The 16,718-nt window shown below is 44.3% G+C and overlaps 1 protein-coding gene across 1 annotated transcript in view; it reads left to right on the plus strand.

Annotated features, from left to right (window-relative positions):
• The window catches only part of DNAH8 (dynein axonemal heavy chain 8), a 595,636-nt gene that overhangs the window by 213,852 nt on the left and 365,066 nt on the right, over positions 1-16,718 (plus strand). Inside the window, exons 24-25 of the mRNA XM_065589982.1 lie at positions 5,070-5,176; positions 9,105-9,201. Of these exons, the coding sequence (XP_065446054.1) occupies positions 5,070-5,176; positions 9,105-9,201 (204 nt within the window). The remainder of the gene's footprint in view (positions 1-5,069; positions 5,177-9,104; positions 9,202-16,718) is intronic.

A 16,718-nucleotide genomic window follows, 5' to 3' on the forward strand; every position in this document is an offset into this window, starting at 1 on the left:
CAAGAGTGGAATCTGTGTGGACAATATATCTTGAAGATGTACAGTTATCATGAATTAAGTAACCATTCCTTTCTGCTTCCTTTGCACCACTCCTGCAAAGAGATCACAGTTGGGCCAAAGAGTCTGAGTCATAATTCCTGCCTCAAATGGATCTCATGACTACCTTATCCAGTAAGAGAGCAGAGAAGTTTTGCTTCTGACACTGGTATTACAAGGCCTATAAAGATGCATTACTATTCCCATTAATGGGTCTTTTGACTTATGCCTTTTGCCTGGGTGGCTAGGATAAACCAGGACTTGAAGAAAGATAATATATATCTCATCTCATACTGGAACACATAACTGCATTTCCACAAACTTCTTTAGATGTCTATTCCAGTCTTGAATTATTTTAATCATTCAAGAGCTCACTCATCGAAGTGTACTCATTTACTCAGACCTTTAAAGTCTGTGACTTACAAGTTGGAATCAGAGTGGTCTCATCTTATACTATTCATAGAACCTGTTGGATTTTGTGCTCAAATCCAGAAAGGTTTCAATTACAGTAACTCCTCACTTAAAGTCGTCCCAGTTAATGTTGTTTTGTTGTTACGTTGCTGATCAATTAGGGAACATGCTCGTTTAAAGTTCGCAATGCTCCCTTACAACGTTGTTTGGCAGCCACCTGCTTTGTCCACTGCTTGCAGGAAGAGCAGCTTGTTGCAGCTAGCTGGTGGGGGCTTGGAACCAGGGTGGACCAGCAGCCCCCCTATCAGCTCCCTGCTCCCCTAAGTTCCCTGTGTAGCAGCCACCCAGCAGGCTATCAATTGCCAGCAGTTCAGCTGTCCATCCCCCCACTGCTGTGTGCTGCTCCTGCCGTCTGCTTTGGAGCTGCTCCTGGGAGCCTCCTGCTTGCTGTGCGGGGGGGTGGGGGGGTGTAGGGGAAGGGGACTAATGTCAGGGTGTCCCCCTCCCACCTGCTCCTGCCCCCCACTTATCCCTTCTCCATATAGAGCAGGGTAGGGACATGACAGGGCTCAGGACGGAGAGAGCTTGCTGGCTGCAGCTGCTTTCTCAACTGCCTGATATACTTAAAAAGGCAGTGTACTTAGAGTGGCATCAACGTACTTAAAAGGGCAATGAGCATCTCTCTCTCTGTCCCACACAAAGGGTGTGTGTCTCTGTCTGCCATGCTGTCTCCCCTCCTTCCATTTGTGCTGCCTTGTAGAGTGTGAGGCTACATTAACAACAATGTGTTAACCCTTGAGGGCTCAGCCAAGTGCTAGTCATCATTTAACAGTAAGGCATTCCCTGGGAAATGTCCCACCCTCTTTCACCCTCTAACTTCACCATCTCAACCAAACTTCACAGTCATCATTGCTGTGTACTGTATTAAATTGTTTGTTTAAAACTTATACTGTGTGTATATATATCTAATATAGTTTTTTGTCTGGTGAAAAAAATTTCCCTGGAACCTAACCCTCCCCCATTTACATTAATTCTAATGGGAAAATTGGATTCGCTTAATGTCATTTCACTTAAAGTCACATTTTTCAGGAACATAACTACAACATTAAGCAAGGAGTTACAGTACTTCTTGCATGCAGTGTGATTTGGGTAATTTATTCCTCCTGATGTGTATGAAAGAGATCACTCCCTTACCCCTCTATACTAAAGACCTCTTAAAATTCCTCCTCCTATACGGTGTTTGTTTGACTTGTGCATCCAAGTCTGAACCCAAGAAGCTCTACAGCCTATCTCCTCAATTTCCAGCTTATTACTTCAACCACACCTTTCCCAGTTTCCAAAACCAGCTTCCCCTCAAAGACACTGCCACCTCTAATCTAGAAGCTGTTTGAGCATAAAGCCTTCAATTTGATTCTGCGAATGCTCACCAAGCCCTATTTTGAGTCTGTGGTAGAAATGGCCCTTTATTTTGTCAACCCCAAGATACTAAGAGGAAAGCCAATTAATTTTGCTAGAAGAATCTGGGAGATGGAGGTATTATTTATCAAAAAGCCATATTTGATTTTTTCCCTGGTAATGTAGTCCTTAAGCCAAATCATGAATTTGCTCATAAAAACTGACCTAAAGTCCTTCCACTACCTGAAGAATGTAACATACTTTGGATGTGGCTAGGGTAGTAAAATTTTGTTTGCATGAAACAAAACTGTGAAGTGCAGGAAGCATGATGCTCTGTTTTTGTATGGTGACATAAAATAGATGTAAAGCTTCAAAACCCACTATTTCTACAGGAAAGCTATTTTTCAGGCTTCCAAATTGTCCAGTGAAGACTTCTCTTAGCAAAAAGGACTTCCTCAGTCAATCACTTGGTTTGTTCATGGGCAGAGCCACACAGAGCATCTTTCAATGAGATATACCATGAAATGAATTGTTCTTTAATATTTTTTTTTTTACTGTGTACAGCACAGATGCTTTAACCTCATCCACGTAGTTTTTGGACAAAAGGATCTCCAACCTTTCTTGGTATCCTGTAAGAAAAGACCCTTCATATTTTTTAAAGCTAAAAAGTAAAAGGAAAATAAACCTTTGTAATTTGGTCCCTCATTGTTTGGGGTGTGTGTCTCTTTTATTCCCTCCCTCTCTTTTCTTGGAGGATGATTTTATTGTTTTCTATTTACTATCAGTATTGGACTCACATAGCAGCAGATTTCCAGATGAGAGGAAGATAAAATTAGTTTCTTTACCTATAATTCTCCAAATGAGTACCCACCCTGTGCATGTACAAAAGTTTTTCTAAGCTTCCATGATAGAGCATGGGAGCAACATTTCTAGTTTGGTATGATGGAATCTGAAGGGTGAGTGAGAGAAAATGTTTTTAGAAAACTGTTTCAATTTTGTATTTAAATACACATTTTCTCTTCGTTAGACAGGTGTTTTTAATGATAATTTTTAGTTTTTAATTCCTTAGTATTTTGTTTCTTCTTTATTATGGCAGTATGTGTGGGATCTCAGTGTGGCTGTAGTACCTCAAGTGTCCAGGCTGGGGGAGCTAGCATACAGCTTGGCGAAAGAAAACGTAAGAGATCTGGGGTGAGAGCTTCACCCCTTCTCTCTGGTCCCTTTGTCCTGGGCAAAAGGACCAGAGTGCCTGTCAGAGGAATATCTTATACAGTATATCTTATACAACCTTATTAAACTTATTTTCATTTTGTTTTAAATGGGTTTCATCTTCATGGACTTTATAGTAACTTTTTTTTATCAACATGAAGATTCTGGACTTCAAGTTGTTTGACTTATAGACCAATTTCCAAATAGAAAAATTACTCTAAATCCCTTGTTTTTGAGAAGGAACTGGAAGTGATGAAACTAATAACTGATCATAAGTTTATTCAAGCTTATTTTAAATGTTGCTGATGGATGAATGCTGAGTGACTGGTTGTTGCTAGATTTCCTTTTCAATTAGCTATTTTTGTAGGACTTTTATGATGAACATTCTGTAATCTTGTGACCCAATGTCATCTCAAGTCTTTCATTCAGATAAAACAATGCCAGTTTTCTCAAAAGTGATTTCATGAATCTGTATTTTTGATATTTTTGGGTGTTAACAGACATCAGTCTCTATGGTATGCAAAATACCAAATATTTTTAAATTGCTGATTTAGGCAGGACTTTTCCAAGTCTAAGGATGACCTAATTTGAATCAGATTAGACCAGCTTGATAGCCTTGCACCGGATTAGTTCAAATATCTTGGAGGGAGGTGTATCTTAATTTTCCTTTTTCTATTTTTATTAGCTGAGAAACATCCCAGCCTTTGTGTATTCTTTAATTTTAGGATGTAAAAGTATAGTATGTACATGCACAGGCCCGCCGATAGCAATTCTGGGCCCGAGGGCAGAACAATCAACAGGTACTCTTCTGGCATGGCCAGGGTTTCCCCAAGCCACCTGGCTGCCTTTGCTACCGCTGATACCACCCTTGTGCGCCTAGGAGCTCTGCAGCCTGCCAGGGCAATTTAAAAGGGCCCAGGGCTCCCGGGCCCTTTTAAATCACCCAGGCCCCTTGGCAATTTCCCATTTTCCCCCATCAGAAGGCCTGTACATGCATCTGTGTCTGAGCAACCATAAAGACCACAAGGGGAAGGCACCAAAACAGGAAAGCTCCCCAAGTTTAAACAGCCCTAAATATTGTCTCATAGGGCACACCATTATGAATAGTTTTATCTTTAAAAGTCTTGATGATAGACTTTAAATTATCTGTAATTTCTGGTAAATAAGCGTTGCCCGATCTTCTGCTTTTCAAGAGTGTTTCATTAAAAATCTGTATTATAATATCTCTGTTGTGGAGAAGGAGGAAAAGGTTAGCCATCATATAAGAATAGAATTCTAGGAAGGAAGCATTATAATTGGTTTCTCGGGTTGTGGTTTAGACATTAAACTATTTGCTTTCAGTATTAAACTCTGGACCCGCTTTAAACCAAAGATCTGATAGACTTTGGTGTAAAAATCTTTAGTTGGGATTTATAACCAAATGTTCAACCACCTTTTTTAGAATCCTCTTTAGAATTTATAAGCATTGATTTTGGTATTAATTTCATTTAATTAATTTGATGATTAAATTCCAATCCAATATTGAAACTAATTTATTGATTTGATTGTTGTAATGTTCCATTTTTAGTTTAATATTACTACTAACAGTTTAGCTTTGATTGTTTTATTGATTTTACTTTTGTTTAAATTTTTAAATAAAATGATGTCAACCCACATTTCTTTCAATAAGCAATGTCGGTCCAGAACCTTTGAGGATCTTGTTGGGCATTGGCTAGTCAAACTAAAAACCTGACCAACTCCCCATAATTAGTTGTTGGTTCTCAGATGGTGTAAGGGGGGGTCCTAAATTTCCCATTTCTGGCTGAGGTAGCATTTCCTGTGGTGTAGGCATTGCAGAAGAAATTAAAAATGCAGGCAAAATTATTTCAGATTATTAAAATGAGGTTTTTTTTAAATGTAACTTCATTGAGTGACTCAGAATAATTTTCTCTCCTTTATTTTACCTTCTCCAATTTACTTCTTTTACATTTCTCTTTGATTATATGCGTACAGGATCTAAATATTTTTATTTGTTGCAGGAATGTAAAGAGGTAGTTGCATATTTCAGTCATCAGTTACTAGACAGTCTGTTGAAAGCCACCCGGCTATCTTTGGATACTCTTAAAAAAAGAATGTTTGTTTCAAAGTAAGTTGCAAGTGAAGTAGTACTTCAATAAAACAGCTTAGAGAGTAATACTGAGGTAGTATTATGAAAATCCATTTAGTGTCTTTATCTTTGTTAGCAAGAATTTATATGAAAGACTAAGGGGAAAATGCATTTATGTTAATTGATTGTAATTCATTTCTTCTAGTACCAACAGATGCTACATCCTTTTTCCATGAACCAAGCCTTCTACCTTTTAATATACCTTCCTGTTTTCAATAGACAAAATAAAAGGTTTTGGCAGTGTAACATATTTCAAATTCATTATTTTTTTGTTTGTTTTTTCTAGTGGCACTCACAATACACTAGGTGGTTTCCGGAAATTGGAGAAAGAATTAACCTTGCTTTACATAGCTCACATTCTAACAATGGACAGACAGATTAACAAAGGCTTTTTCCTTCAATCCTTCAACCAGGATTTTCCTTCAATCCTAAGGAAGGTCATCTGGTGACAGTTTTCATAGCCGATGTATCTGTGAATGCCATGTGCTTTGACTTTAGAACAGTGACCTCTAACTCTGAAGCCAAGAGCTAGATCTCACTTCATCCATAGATTGCGAATAAACACTCTAAGCAAATATTTTGTGCTTCCAAGTCCAAAGAATCCCTGCTTTTCTGAGAAAAGATGGTGAAACAATTGTGGCTTACAATGCCCCAACCCAAACAGTTGCTTCCTCTCTCAGCCAACAAACCAAAAAGAGAATAAAAGTTTTTCTCAATGCAGAGTCACTCCTTTCCCTCATACTCAGGGCAAAGATACGAAAAAGGAGAACACTTGTAGTGTTTTCTTGGATTGCAGATGCAATCCTTGGAGTAGAGTCTAGGATTCCAAGACTAGAGTTATCTCAGATGCCCCCTAGACATGGCATCAACTATCCATAGAGATTTGGGTCAGTTCTTTAATCACAGCAGACACTTTGGGGAAACTGTCCTTGCTTAGGAGATTGGTTCTCCCCCATTTCATGCAACAAAATATGGGAAATATCCCTTTGGAAAGACTGGAGTTGTTCAGTGAAAAGATAGTTAGCACTCTAGAAATTAAAGGATTCCTGATTAATCCTGGTCTGTATACCAACCTTCCTATGGAAGACCCTTTTCCATTTTCAACATAAGGGCCAACAGTAATAGTAGACTATAGCTTGGTCCACAGGTTCCTCAATGAGACAGTTGTTTACTAGAAGATAGAGGTCTAGACATCAGAAAAAGAAGTCTTTATATGGTTCAATTTCTGAATCTTCCTCAAAGAAGCAAATCTAAGGGCACTCTTGAATTTTCTAAACTTATAGATTTTAATTTCTCTTCCGTTTCTTCTTGAGGAATCACTATTTTTTTCATGATGGCATGGAGTTGAACCTCAGACAAATGGATTTTGGAAATTCTCTGACAAGCAGGGTGGTCCTAAGGATTTATGGGGCCCTACGCAGTATTATTAAACTGGTGCCCCTATGCCTGACGGTAGCCCAAGCTCACAGCCCGTGTGTGTGTGTGTGGGGGGGAGACAGCAAAGGATAACAAGACGCCCAGCCCGCCTCACGGTGGCGGAGAGTCACAGTTCCCCGCAGAGACCCCCACACCCTCTCCATCATGCAGAATAGACATGCAGAAGGTACCTAATTAAAAGCACTAAATTTGGGAATAAAAAATGTCAGTCACAAGTTTTTTTTATATGCCCTGAAATTTGTCAGACATTTTTTTGCAAAAACTTTGTAGTAAGGGTGAGTCAGCTGTCTTGTTGAATACAACATTAAATATTATGGAATGCATGATGCAGCTCTTCTCTGTTTTACATTTTCTTAATCAGTATTTCTAAGCTGATTTTATATTTTAAATGTACTCTTAAGCCTTCATAAAGTAATCATTCCAGATTACTACATATTTAACTCACTGAAACAAAGACATTATTTTAAATTATTAAGTCACAGAGGTTTAGTGTGTTCATAACAATGTTCATTGCTTTTAGAAAAAGGGAACACTAATTTACTTTGTCCGATCTCCATAACAATAGACATGTTTATGAAATTTCACCAACTTTAAAAAATACGTTTCCAAAGATTTTAGGCATAACAAAGGATTTTATATCTTACTAGGGTACTGATTTTGCTGGAGGGTTCTCTTAAAACTAGTTCATCAGATAGTCAGAAGTAAAGAAAGGGAAACTCTTTGTCCAGCTATCTGGAAGGAAAGGGGTGTTGTCCCTTATTACAGTAATGCACAACTGTTTTTGTCAGTAAATTCAGAAACTGACAGTATAACCTGGGGTTTGGCAAATGCCTGTTAAATGGCTTCATTACCCCTTGAATGGCTCTTTAACAGTTTCACTGTTGTGCTAATAGGTCTGGCAGGCTGGAAAGCTTTTTCACTTTTAACTACTAGATCCCCTCCCGAGGAAGACACCAGGCAGCCAGCTTTGGGAGCCTGCAGGAAGGGTCAGAACAGGGTTAGGAAAGCCAGAAGGGTGGACACTAAGACCCAGTGGTGCCCCAAATTTTCAGGTGCCCTACGCAGCTGCCTATGTTGAGTATGCCTAAGGACGGCCCTGCTGACAAGGTTGTGTAATCCAACTCCTACACATAACATCTGGTCACTGCCTACCTTCAGAGATCTTCCCATTGCAGACATATATAAAACAGCTATTCTTCCCATTTTTATAAAATATTATTGCTTGGGCTTGGCTTCAAGTTTCCGGCTTCCCATACCCAAAATTTATTTCCAAGGTAGGGAAGTCCAAATTCTCGCTATAGCCCTACCACCACTGCCAAGAAAACAAAAATGTTCAGGATGTGCTTTTTCTTTCTTTTTCTTTGGCCAATTTCCTTTCAGTATTTTTGTTCTTTCTAATTGCTGTCTCCTCCTACAGACTTTAAGATATCTAGAAAAACAACAAGGAGTCTGGTGACACCTTAAAGACTAACAGATTTATTTGGGCATAAGCTTTCGTGGGTAAAAGCCTCACTTCTTCTTACATCTGAAGAAGTGAGGTTTTTAATCAGACTAACACAGCTACCCCCTGATACTTTAAGATATCTAGTTTCTTGTGTTGGATGTTTAAGAGGTGTCTTATCATTGTGCTTATTGCAGCTTTATCCATATTTTTGGGAGGGGGGACATGACTCATGCTTTTGGCTACAAAGTGAAATCTTGGCCCCATTGCAGTCGATAGGAGTTTTGGCTTTTACTTCAGTGGAGCCAGAATTTCAGCACAGGCACCCTGCACAGATGGAATCTTGAGAGAAGGAAATTACATAGTAGTTTTTCTGGTTCACTAAATATATCATCTTGCAGATTTCTCACTCACCTAGCCACTACATTTTAGAATTTGGAAACTGTCTGTTCTTCTTCAAGTGCTGTCCCTCTGGGTGCGCCACTCCAGGTGACGCCATTGCATTTTAGAATTTGGAAACTGTCTGTTTTAACGTGTCCTGATTCTTGCAACTTGTTTTCATTTTTTTTGTCTTTGGGGTATGTTTTTAATCATGTGTTGATCATTTTATATTGGTTTATCATCCTGGCAATTTCACTTTCCACCCTATTGAAGGACCTGCTTGAAATGCTTGGTGAGCAGATTTCTTTATTTTGGGGAACCTTCCGTCACACTTAACATGTACTGACTGGAAGGCCAGTGGCTCGGTCCAGGGTGACATGTGACTATCTTTGGGGGGGGGATGGTGGTGCTCTTGGCTGCTACCACTACCCTTCGACATTAAAAACTTTTAGAACTAGGGGCATTCTGTCTGTCCTCTGTTACGGAGCTGAGATCCTGGGGTGAGAATTCTCCAAAATGATTTCAGAGATGCCTAATTTCAAGGGAAGTAATTTCCTTTTATAGTAACTCAAATGATGATGGCATTATAATTGAAAAGTTTTATGGTGAAGTATATATAATGTATTTCAATTTTATTTTCAGCACCAGCACCTTTGGACGAACAGCTTTTTTTGCTCAGACAAGCAAATCTGAAGAGGTTCTTTCTTTCCTAAAAGCTGAAGTGCATCTTGCTATTCCTAATGTGGTAAGCAATTTGTGATATTATATTTAGCAAAGTAAGAAGATGCTATCTAAGAATTACATTTCCATATCCCCACTTGTGAGATGTGTGATACCTGTGCTGACCTTGAAGCCATCTAAAAGAACAGTGACTGCTGGGGCAAGGCAGGTGTCCCCTTGGTAAAATGTATTCAGAGCCCGACATCCTCAGTTCCCTCTTACAGTGGCCAGCTGCTGGGATCAGAACCATTTATATAGTGTGGTATTTGTCAGCAACTATATTTCATATTTGTTCATTTCTGTTCTTTTGATTGTTGTATTTGGCTGTTAATTTCTCCCTTAATTTTGGTGTTTGAAATGTTAGATTGGTTCGTTTTTATATTGACGCTTTGGCTGTTTTATGACTTCAGCCCTTGGTGTGGTTATGTGATTGTGTTGATAGTTTTTGTTGTTGTGGTGTTTTTGTCATGGCCAGCATCTGTAAAGGCACATCACCTCACTTGTATTGCGACCAATGGGAAGTGGTGATCATTTGGAAAAAGAGAAATTCTTCATAGGTTTCTCTGAAGATTTTATGCACCAGCCTGTGCTGACAGATCAACTTTGTTATGAAAATTAATGGTAAAAATTGCAATTAATACTAAATACTTCTTTTCAAAAGTAATCTATTTCACCAGATCTATTTAACAGGGAAGGTAGATGGGAGTAACAAACAAGGGAGTGTGCATGTGGGTTTACATAGGGATTCATGAGGGAGGTGGAGACAGGAGTATGAGTATTAGGGAAGTATAGGGAAGTGCAATAAGTAGGGGGAATTGGAGGAAAGGAGGGAAGGGGTATACTCTCTAGCTGCTTTGCAGTGATCTGGCAAAACAAAGTGACTTTAAATCCAGCATAACCGGCCAATATATTCAGGCTGTTTTATGCTACTCTAGAGTGGCATAAAGCAGCTGGAGCATACTGGTGAATCTAGCCATGAAAGTTATACATTTAAAATGTGATTTGAGATTGATACTACATATCTTAACATCTCTAGAAATGTCACATGGTAGCATTCTTATGTAGTGTTAATATATGAAAACTGTAATTAAAACAAAAAATTTACATTTTCTGACAAAAACTGTGTTGAGATGGAGTTAAATGCATTACAGGGATGTTGTAATTATCCCCAAACCAAATGTTCTTCTTTGAGACTTTTTTTGCACATGGATCTTACTTCAAGGTGCATGTGTGCTCCATGAACATGAGATTGGGGTTTTTTTTGACCAGCGGTGTCCATTGGGGTTGCACCTGCACCCTACATATTCTGATACACCCCCTGAGGGCATAAAGGATGGGCCCAATTGTCCCTCACTTCTTTTTTTATCACTCATGGCAGCTGAGACGGAACTTAGGATGTGTCCACCTCCTTCCCCACAATCCTTTATTATAGATTCAGTGTTTTGTATAGTAGTTAGGTATTTATTACTATTTATGCTTATTTTGTTTTATTTTTATATAGCCAAAACCCACACATTTTTGTTAGGTTTTAGTTAGGCCCAGGGTCTTCTCAACACCAAGACCTTTCAGCCTCATGGCAGAAGCTAAGTCCCCAGGCTTTAAATCTTGACCACCTTCTTCAAGTGCTTGACTAGATATATTTCACTGTTGGTGTGCATGCACCCAATGCACCTCAATTCAGATTCTTTTGGCCAGCAGTGTCCGTTGATTCCAAGATTCTGACTTGTGTCTGTCTATACAGCTGGCTCACAGGAAGTACATGTGATTCCTAGTAGGAAAGACTTATTACCAGTACAGGTTCTACCCTTTGTAGAATGGCACTGAGTATTCACCAAGGGCCTTGAAGTGTTGGCAACACATTTAAGAAAGTGAGGCACACAAATTTACCCATATCTCAATGACTGGTTGATCAGAGAGAAATCACCCATAAAGTAGCACAGTTCAAACATTCTTCAGTCTGTTCTCACTGGAGTTCAGAATAAACAAGGCCTACATTCACTATAACCCTTATCATAGATTACATAGGGATGCTGCTGGATTCAAAGTCAGCAAAAGTGTATTTCCTATGGTAAAGATTCCAGATCATAGTGGACTTCATTACCCAATTACAGGCTCACCAAAACATCAACAAGGGTGTGCCTCAAGCCTCTGGGACACATGGTCTCCTGAACCTACATGACACAGTTTGCTAGACTTCACCTATGTTCCATACAGGGGTAGTTAAAAATCAGTGTATTTTCCCAGAAAGAATCATGTGGACATGCAAGTGACACTTGGAAATGAAGTTATCTTCTTATTCTTCTTCGAGTGCTTGCTCATATCGATTCCAATTAGGTGTGCGCACGCCTCGTGCACGATCATTGGAGAATTTTCTACCCTAGCAACACCCGGTGGGTGGGCTGTGGAGCCCCCTGGAGTGGCGCCTTCATGGCGCTGGATATATACCCCAGCCGACCCAGCGCCCCCTCAGTTCCTTCTACCGCCCGTGACGATCATTGGAACTGTGGAGTGCGGCATAGCTGTTCTCCACTCTCCCTAGCTTTACTCGTTAGTTCTTGTAGATAGTTGTTGATTATATTCTTAAGATTAGTAGTTGGTTGTTAATAGTTTGTAGAGTAGTTATAACTAGTTATAACTAGTTAGCGGTGGTTAAGAGGGCTATTATTCCCCCTTTTTCCCCCCGGCGCGCAGCCGGGCTCATGCCCAAGGCTCCTGGCTTTAAGCCGTGCGCAACCTGCGCTAAGCCTATGCCAACGGGAGACCCTCACAACTCTTGTCTGAAGTGTTTAGGGGAGTCTCACCAGACGGACAAGTGTAAGATCTGCAAGGCTTTCAGGCCCAGGACCAAAGGAGCGGGACTTTAGACTTAAGCAGCTCTTCATGGAGGCGGCACTTAGCCCAGATCCTCCTTTGGCGCGCCAAGCTCCGGCACCGAGCACCTCGGTGCGCAGCACCCCAGCGGCACCCTCTGGTACTGCACCGCGAGCAGACGCGGATAAGGTCCCACCGCACCGTCCTCCCTCGGCACCGCGTCCGCCGCAAGCCCCTCGGCACTGTTCTCTGTCTCCAGGACATAAAAGACCCCGCAAGACCCAGGACACTACCATCCAACAGGCACCGGCTCCCCCCGCACCGGTGGTAGAGCCGCGTCCAGCTTTGGAGCGCCAGAGGGTGCAGGCATCGTCAACACCGTTGACTCCAGCACCGGGTGTAGGGCCGTTGAGTCCGGTGAGGACTGGCTCGCCGCCTCGTCCTGTGGTTGAGCCCTGTATCCCTTCTACGCCGGAGACTTTTGCAACGGCGAAAGACCTCATCGCCCTCACGGAGCCGGCGCCATCTCAGCCCGCGGCACCGCATGCCCTTCGTACTGTGCAATCCAGGGGCAAGCCTGCCCTGATACGCCCTCCATCTCCGAGCGTGGACTTGCCCTGCCCTGATACGTCCTCCATCTCCCATCCTCCCCCAGGGGGCATGGAGGCTCCAGTGCTGACACCCACGCAGGCCTCAGACCCCGGTGCAGGGGATCCTGCACATCAGGGACCCTTGGAGCCGGACCCTCATATGGATCCTTTACCCCCTGAGGCGTCCTCCTCATCCTCCCCAGATGAGGCGGTGGCGGGTATAACAGCCTCAGGCCCACCTCCAATAGACCTCCGTGCCCACCAAGACTTGTTGCGTAGGGTGGCACGGAACATCGACCTACAGGCTGAGGAGATAGTGGAGGTGGAGGACCCGGTGGTGAGCATCCTCTCAGCTGATGCCCCATCCCAGGTGGCGTTTCCCATTATTCGTACGATCCAGGCTAACGCTAATGCCATATGGCAAACCTCAGCCTCCATCCCTCCCACTGCCAGAGGTGTAGAGAGGAAGTACTTTGTCCCCTCTAAAGACCATGAGTACCTCTATACACACCATCCGCCGTGTTCACTGGTAATCTCCTCAGTGAATGCAAGAGAGCGTCATGGTCAGCAGGAGGCAGCGCCCAAATCGAAGGACGGTAAACACTTCGATCTGTTTGGACGCAAGGTTTACTCAGCGTGGGGTCTGCAGCTCAGACCCACAAACCAACAGTCGCTCTTGAGTCGGTACAATTACAACTCATGGAATTCCATGGGTAAATTTAAAGAGTTGGTTCTCCAGGACTCGAGGGAAGAGTTCGGGGCCCTAGTGGAGGAAGGTAAAAAGATGGCTAGGACCTCCTTACAGGCCTCCCTGGACATAGCGGATTCTGCCGTCAGGACACTAGCATCTGGGATAGCCATGAGACGTGTCCCTGGCTCCAGGTTTTGGGGTTACCGCCAGAACTGCAGCAGACCCTGCAAGATCTGCCGTTCGAGGACCACGGGTTGTTCTCGGACAAGACGGACTCTCGGTTGCAGAGCCTCAAGGACTCGAGAACCATCATGCGCTCCCTGGGGATGCATGTCCCAGGACCCCAGCGCAGGCCCTTTAGGCCCCAGCCACAAAGGTTCTACCCTCCTCCTCCTTGTCCGCGTCAGGACTTCCCCAGAAGGCGGGGACGAGGTGGTAGGCGCAGGTCGACCGGCCCTCAACCTGGCCAGAACCAAGAACCTCCTAGACCACCTTCAGGACCTAGGCAAAACTTTTGAAGGTGCGCTCGAGGATGGCATGCCAGCCACTACCCAGGATCCATTTCCTTTATTTCGGGATCACCTCTCCCGTTTCCACCGTGCTTGGTCCCTTATAACCTCGGACCGTTGGGTCCTTCACATGGTGGAGAGGGGATACGCTCTCCAGTTTTCTTCGTACCCCGCCTCCCACCCCCCCTCCCCGTCCCTCTTCAGGGACCCTTCTCACAAGCATCTCCTTACACAGGAGGTTTTTGGGCTCCTCTCTATGGGGGCCATAGAGGAGGTTTCCCCAGAGTTAAGGGGCAGGGGGGTTTACTCCCACTACTTCCTGATCCCCAAAGCAAAAGGGGGTCTGCGACCCATTTTAGACTTACGCGGACTCAACAAATTCATAGTAAAGTTGAAGTTCCGCATGGTCTCCTTGGGACCATCATCCCTTCCCTGGATCCTGGAGACTGGTACGCCACCCTAGACATGAAGGACGCATATTTTCATATAGCAGTCTACCCCCCACACAGGCGCTTCCTTCGATTTGTAGTAAACAAGGTGCACTACCAATTTGCCGTCCTTCCCTTCGGCTTGTCTGCGGCTCCGAGAGTGTTCACCAAATGCATGGCAGTCGTGGCAGCATACCTTTATCGACAAAGGATACAGGTGTTCCCGTATCTAGACGACTGGCTGGTGCGCGGCCGCACCAGGAGGCAAGTTCAAGCTCACGTCCAGATAATACTACAAACATTCCACAACTAACTTAGGTATTCTACTCAACAAAGAAAAGTCCACTCTGGAGCCAACCCAGAGAATAGAGTTTATTGGGGCAGTTTTAGATTCCAGACTCGCCCGAGCTCTTCTGCCAGATGCTCGGTTTCACACCATCACAAACATCATCCACGGACTCCAGGTCTTCCCAATCACCACAATAAGGACGTGCCTCGGCCTGTTGGGACACATGGCCTCTTGCATTTATGTAACCAGGCATGCCAGACTTTGGCTTCGCTCACTTCAGGCCTGGGTATCGTCAGTGTACCGTCCTTATCGGGACAACCTGAACATGGTGGTCACGGTTCTGAATTCGGTCTTGACCTCCCTCACCTGGTGGCTGGAGCACAAGGCGGTTTGCGCAGGAGTGCCATTTCATGCCCCACAACCCTCCCCGCACCTGGTCACAGATGCTTCGTCTCTAGGTTGGGGCGCTCACCTCGGGGAGCACCATACCCAGGGCCTGTGGACCACATCCCAACTAGCTCTGCACATCAATGTTCGAGAGCTGATGGCGGTGCGCCTAGCGTGTCAGGCATTTCTCGGTCTCCTACATGGCCGTTGCGTGTCAGTCCTCACAGACAAAACCACGGCCATGTTCTACATTAACAAGCAAGGAGGAGCCTGGTAGTCTCTCCTATGCCAAGAGGCCATTCGCCTGTGGGAGTTCTGCATTGCTCACTCGATACATCTCATTGCATCTTTCCTCCCTGGAGTCCAGAACACTCTAGCGTCTCAGCAGATCCTTCCAGATGCACGAGTGGTTGATTCGCCCGGATATCATCCATTCCATCTTCCAGAGGTGGGGATTTCCCCAGGTCGACCTGTTTGCCTCATGAGCCAACAGGAAGTGCCACGTGTTCTGCTCCCTCCAAGGGCAATCTCCGGGCTCCCTGTTGGACGCTTTCCTCCTATCGTGGAGAGACCAGCTATTCTACGTTTTCCCTCCATTCCCACTGGTCCACAGGGTGCTGCTCAAGCCATGCAGAGACAAGGCACGTATGATTCTAGTCGCTTCAGCTTGGCCAAGACAGCACTGGTACACCACGCTTCTGGAGCTGTCGTTTTGAACTCCGATCACACTTCCCTTGTGCCCAGAGGGGATCTCTCAGATCCACGGCTAACTCTGTCACCCGACCTGCAATTGCTCCACCTTATGGCGTGGATGCTCCATGGCTGAATCGGACAGAGCTATGATGCTCACATCCAGTGCAACAGATTCTGCTGGGAAGTAGAAAGCCCTCTACATGGACCACTTACTTAGCCAAGTGGAAACGGTTCTCCTGTTGGTGCGAGTAGCGGGCCACGCCCCCCTTGCAGGCATCTATTCCTTTTATACTTGAATATCTCCTATCCTGAAACAGCAGGGCTTGGCAATATCCTCTGTCAGGGTTCACTTGGCCACTATATCGGCGTTCCACCCAGGAGAACACGCTTCCTTGGTCTTCTCTAACCCGATGGTCATCAGATTCCTCAAGGGCTTAGACCGCCTATACCCACAGCACCGCCAATCCATTCCGGCGTGGGATCTTAACCTGGTTCTCTCCAAGCTCACAGGGCCCCCGTTCGAGCCATTGGCTACCTGCTCACTCCTTTACCTATCTTGGAAGACAGCCTTCCTTGTAGCCATCATTTCAGCAAGGCGTGTTTCTGAAATCAGGGTGTTCACGTCTGAGCCTCCATACACAGTCTTCCATAAAGACAAGGTGCAGCTTCGCCCCCACCCTGCCTTTCTTCCCAAGGTGGTATCAGCTTTTCATGTGAACCAGGATATATTCCTCCCGGTCTTCCATCCTAAGCCGCACGCCACGCGCCAAGACCAGCGTATGCACTCCTTGGACGTACGCAGGGCCCTTGCTTTCTATATTGAACGTACAAAACCGTTTAGGAAGACGACGCAACTCTTCGTTGCAGTGGCCGACCGGATGAAAGGTTCACCGGTCTCCTCACAACGTCTGTCCTCTTGGATCACGTCCTGCATTCGTGCTTGCTACGACCTGGCCGGTGCCCCACCGCCGCGCCTCACCGCCCACTCCACGAGGGACCAAGCCTCCTCGACTGCCTTCCTGGCTCATGTCCCAATCCAGGACATTTGTAGAGCAGTAGTTTGGTCATCGGTCCACACCTTCGCTGCTCACTATGCGCTTGTACAGCAGTCCAGTGATGATGCTGCATTTGGATCAGCGGTTTT

The sequence above is a fragment of the Chrysemys picta genome, chromosome 3 (assembly GCF_011386835.1).
Source record: "Chrysemys picta bellii isolate R12L10 chromosome 3, ASM1138683v2, whole genome shotgun sequence".
In the NCBI taxonomy this organism is placed as follows: domain Eukaryota; kingdom Metazoa; phylum Chordata; order Testudines; family Emydidae; genus Chrysemys; species Chrysemys picta.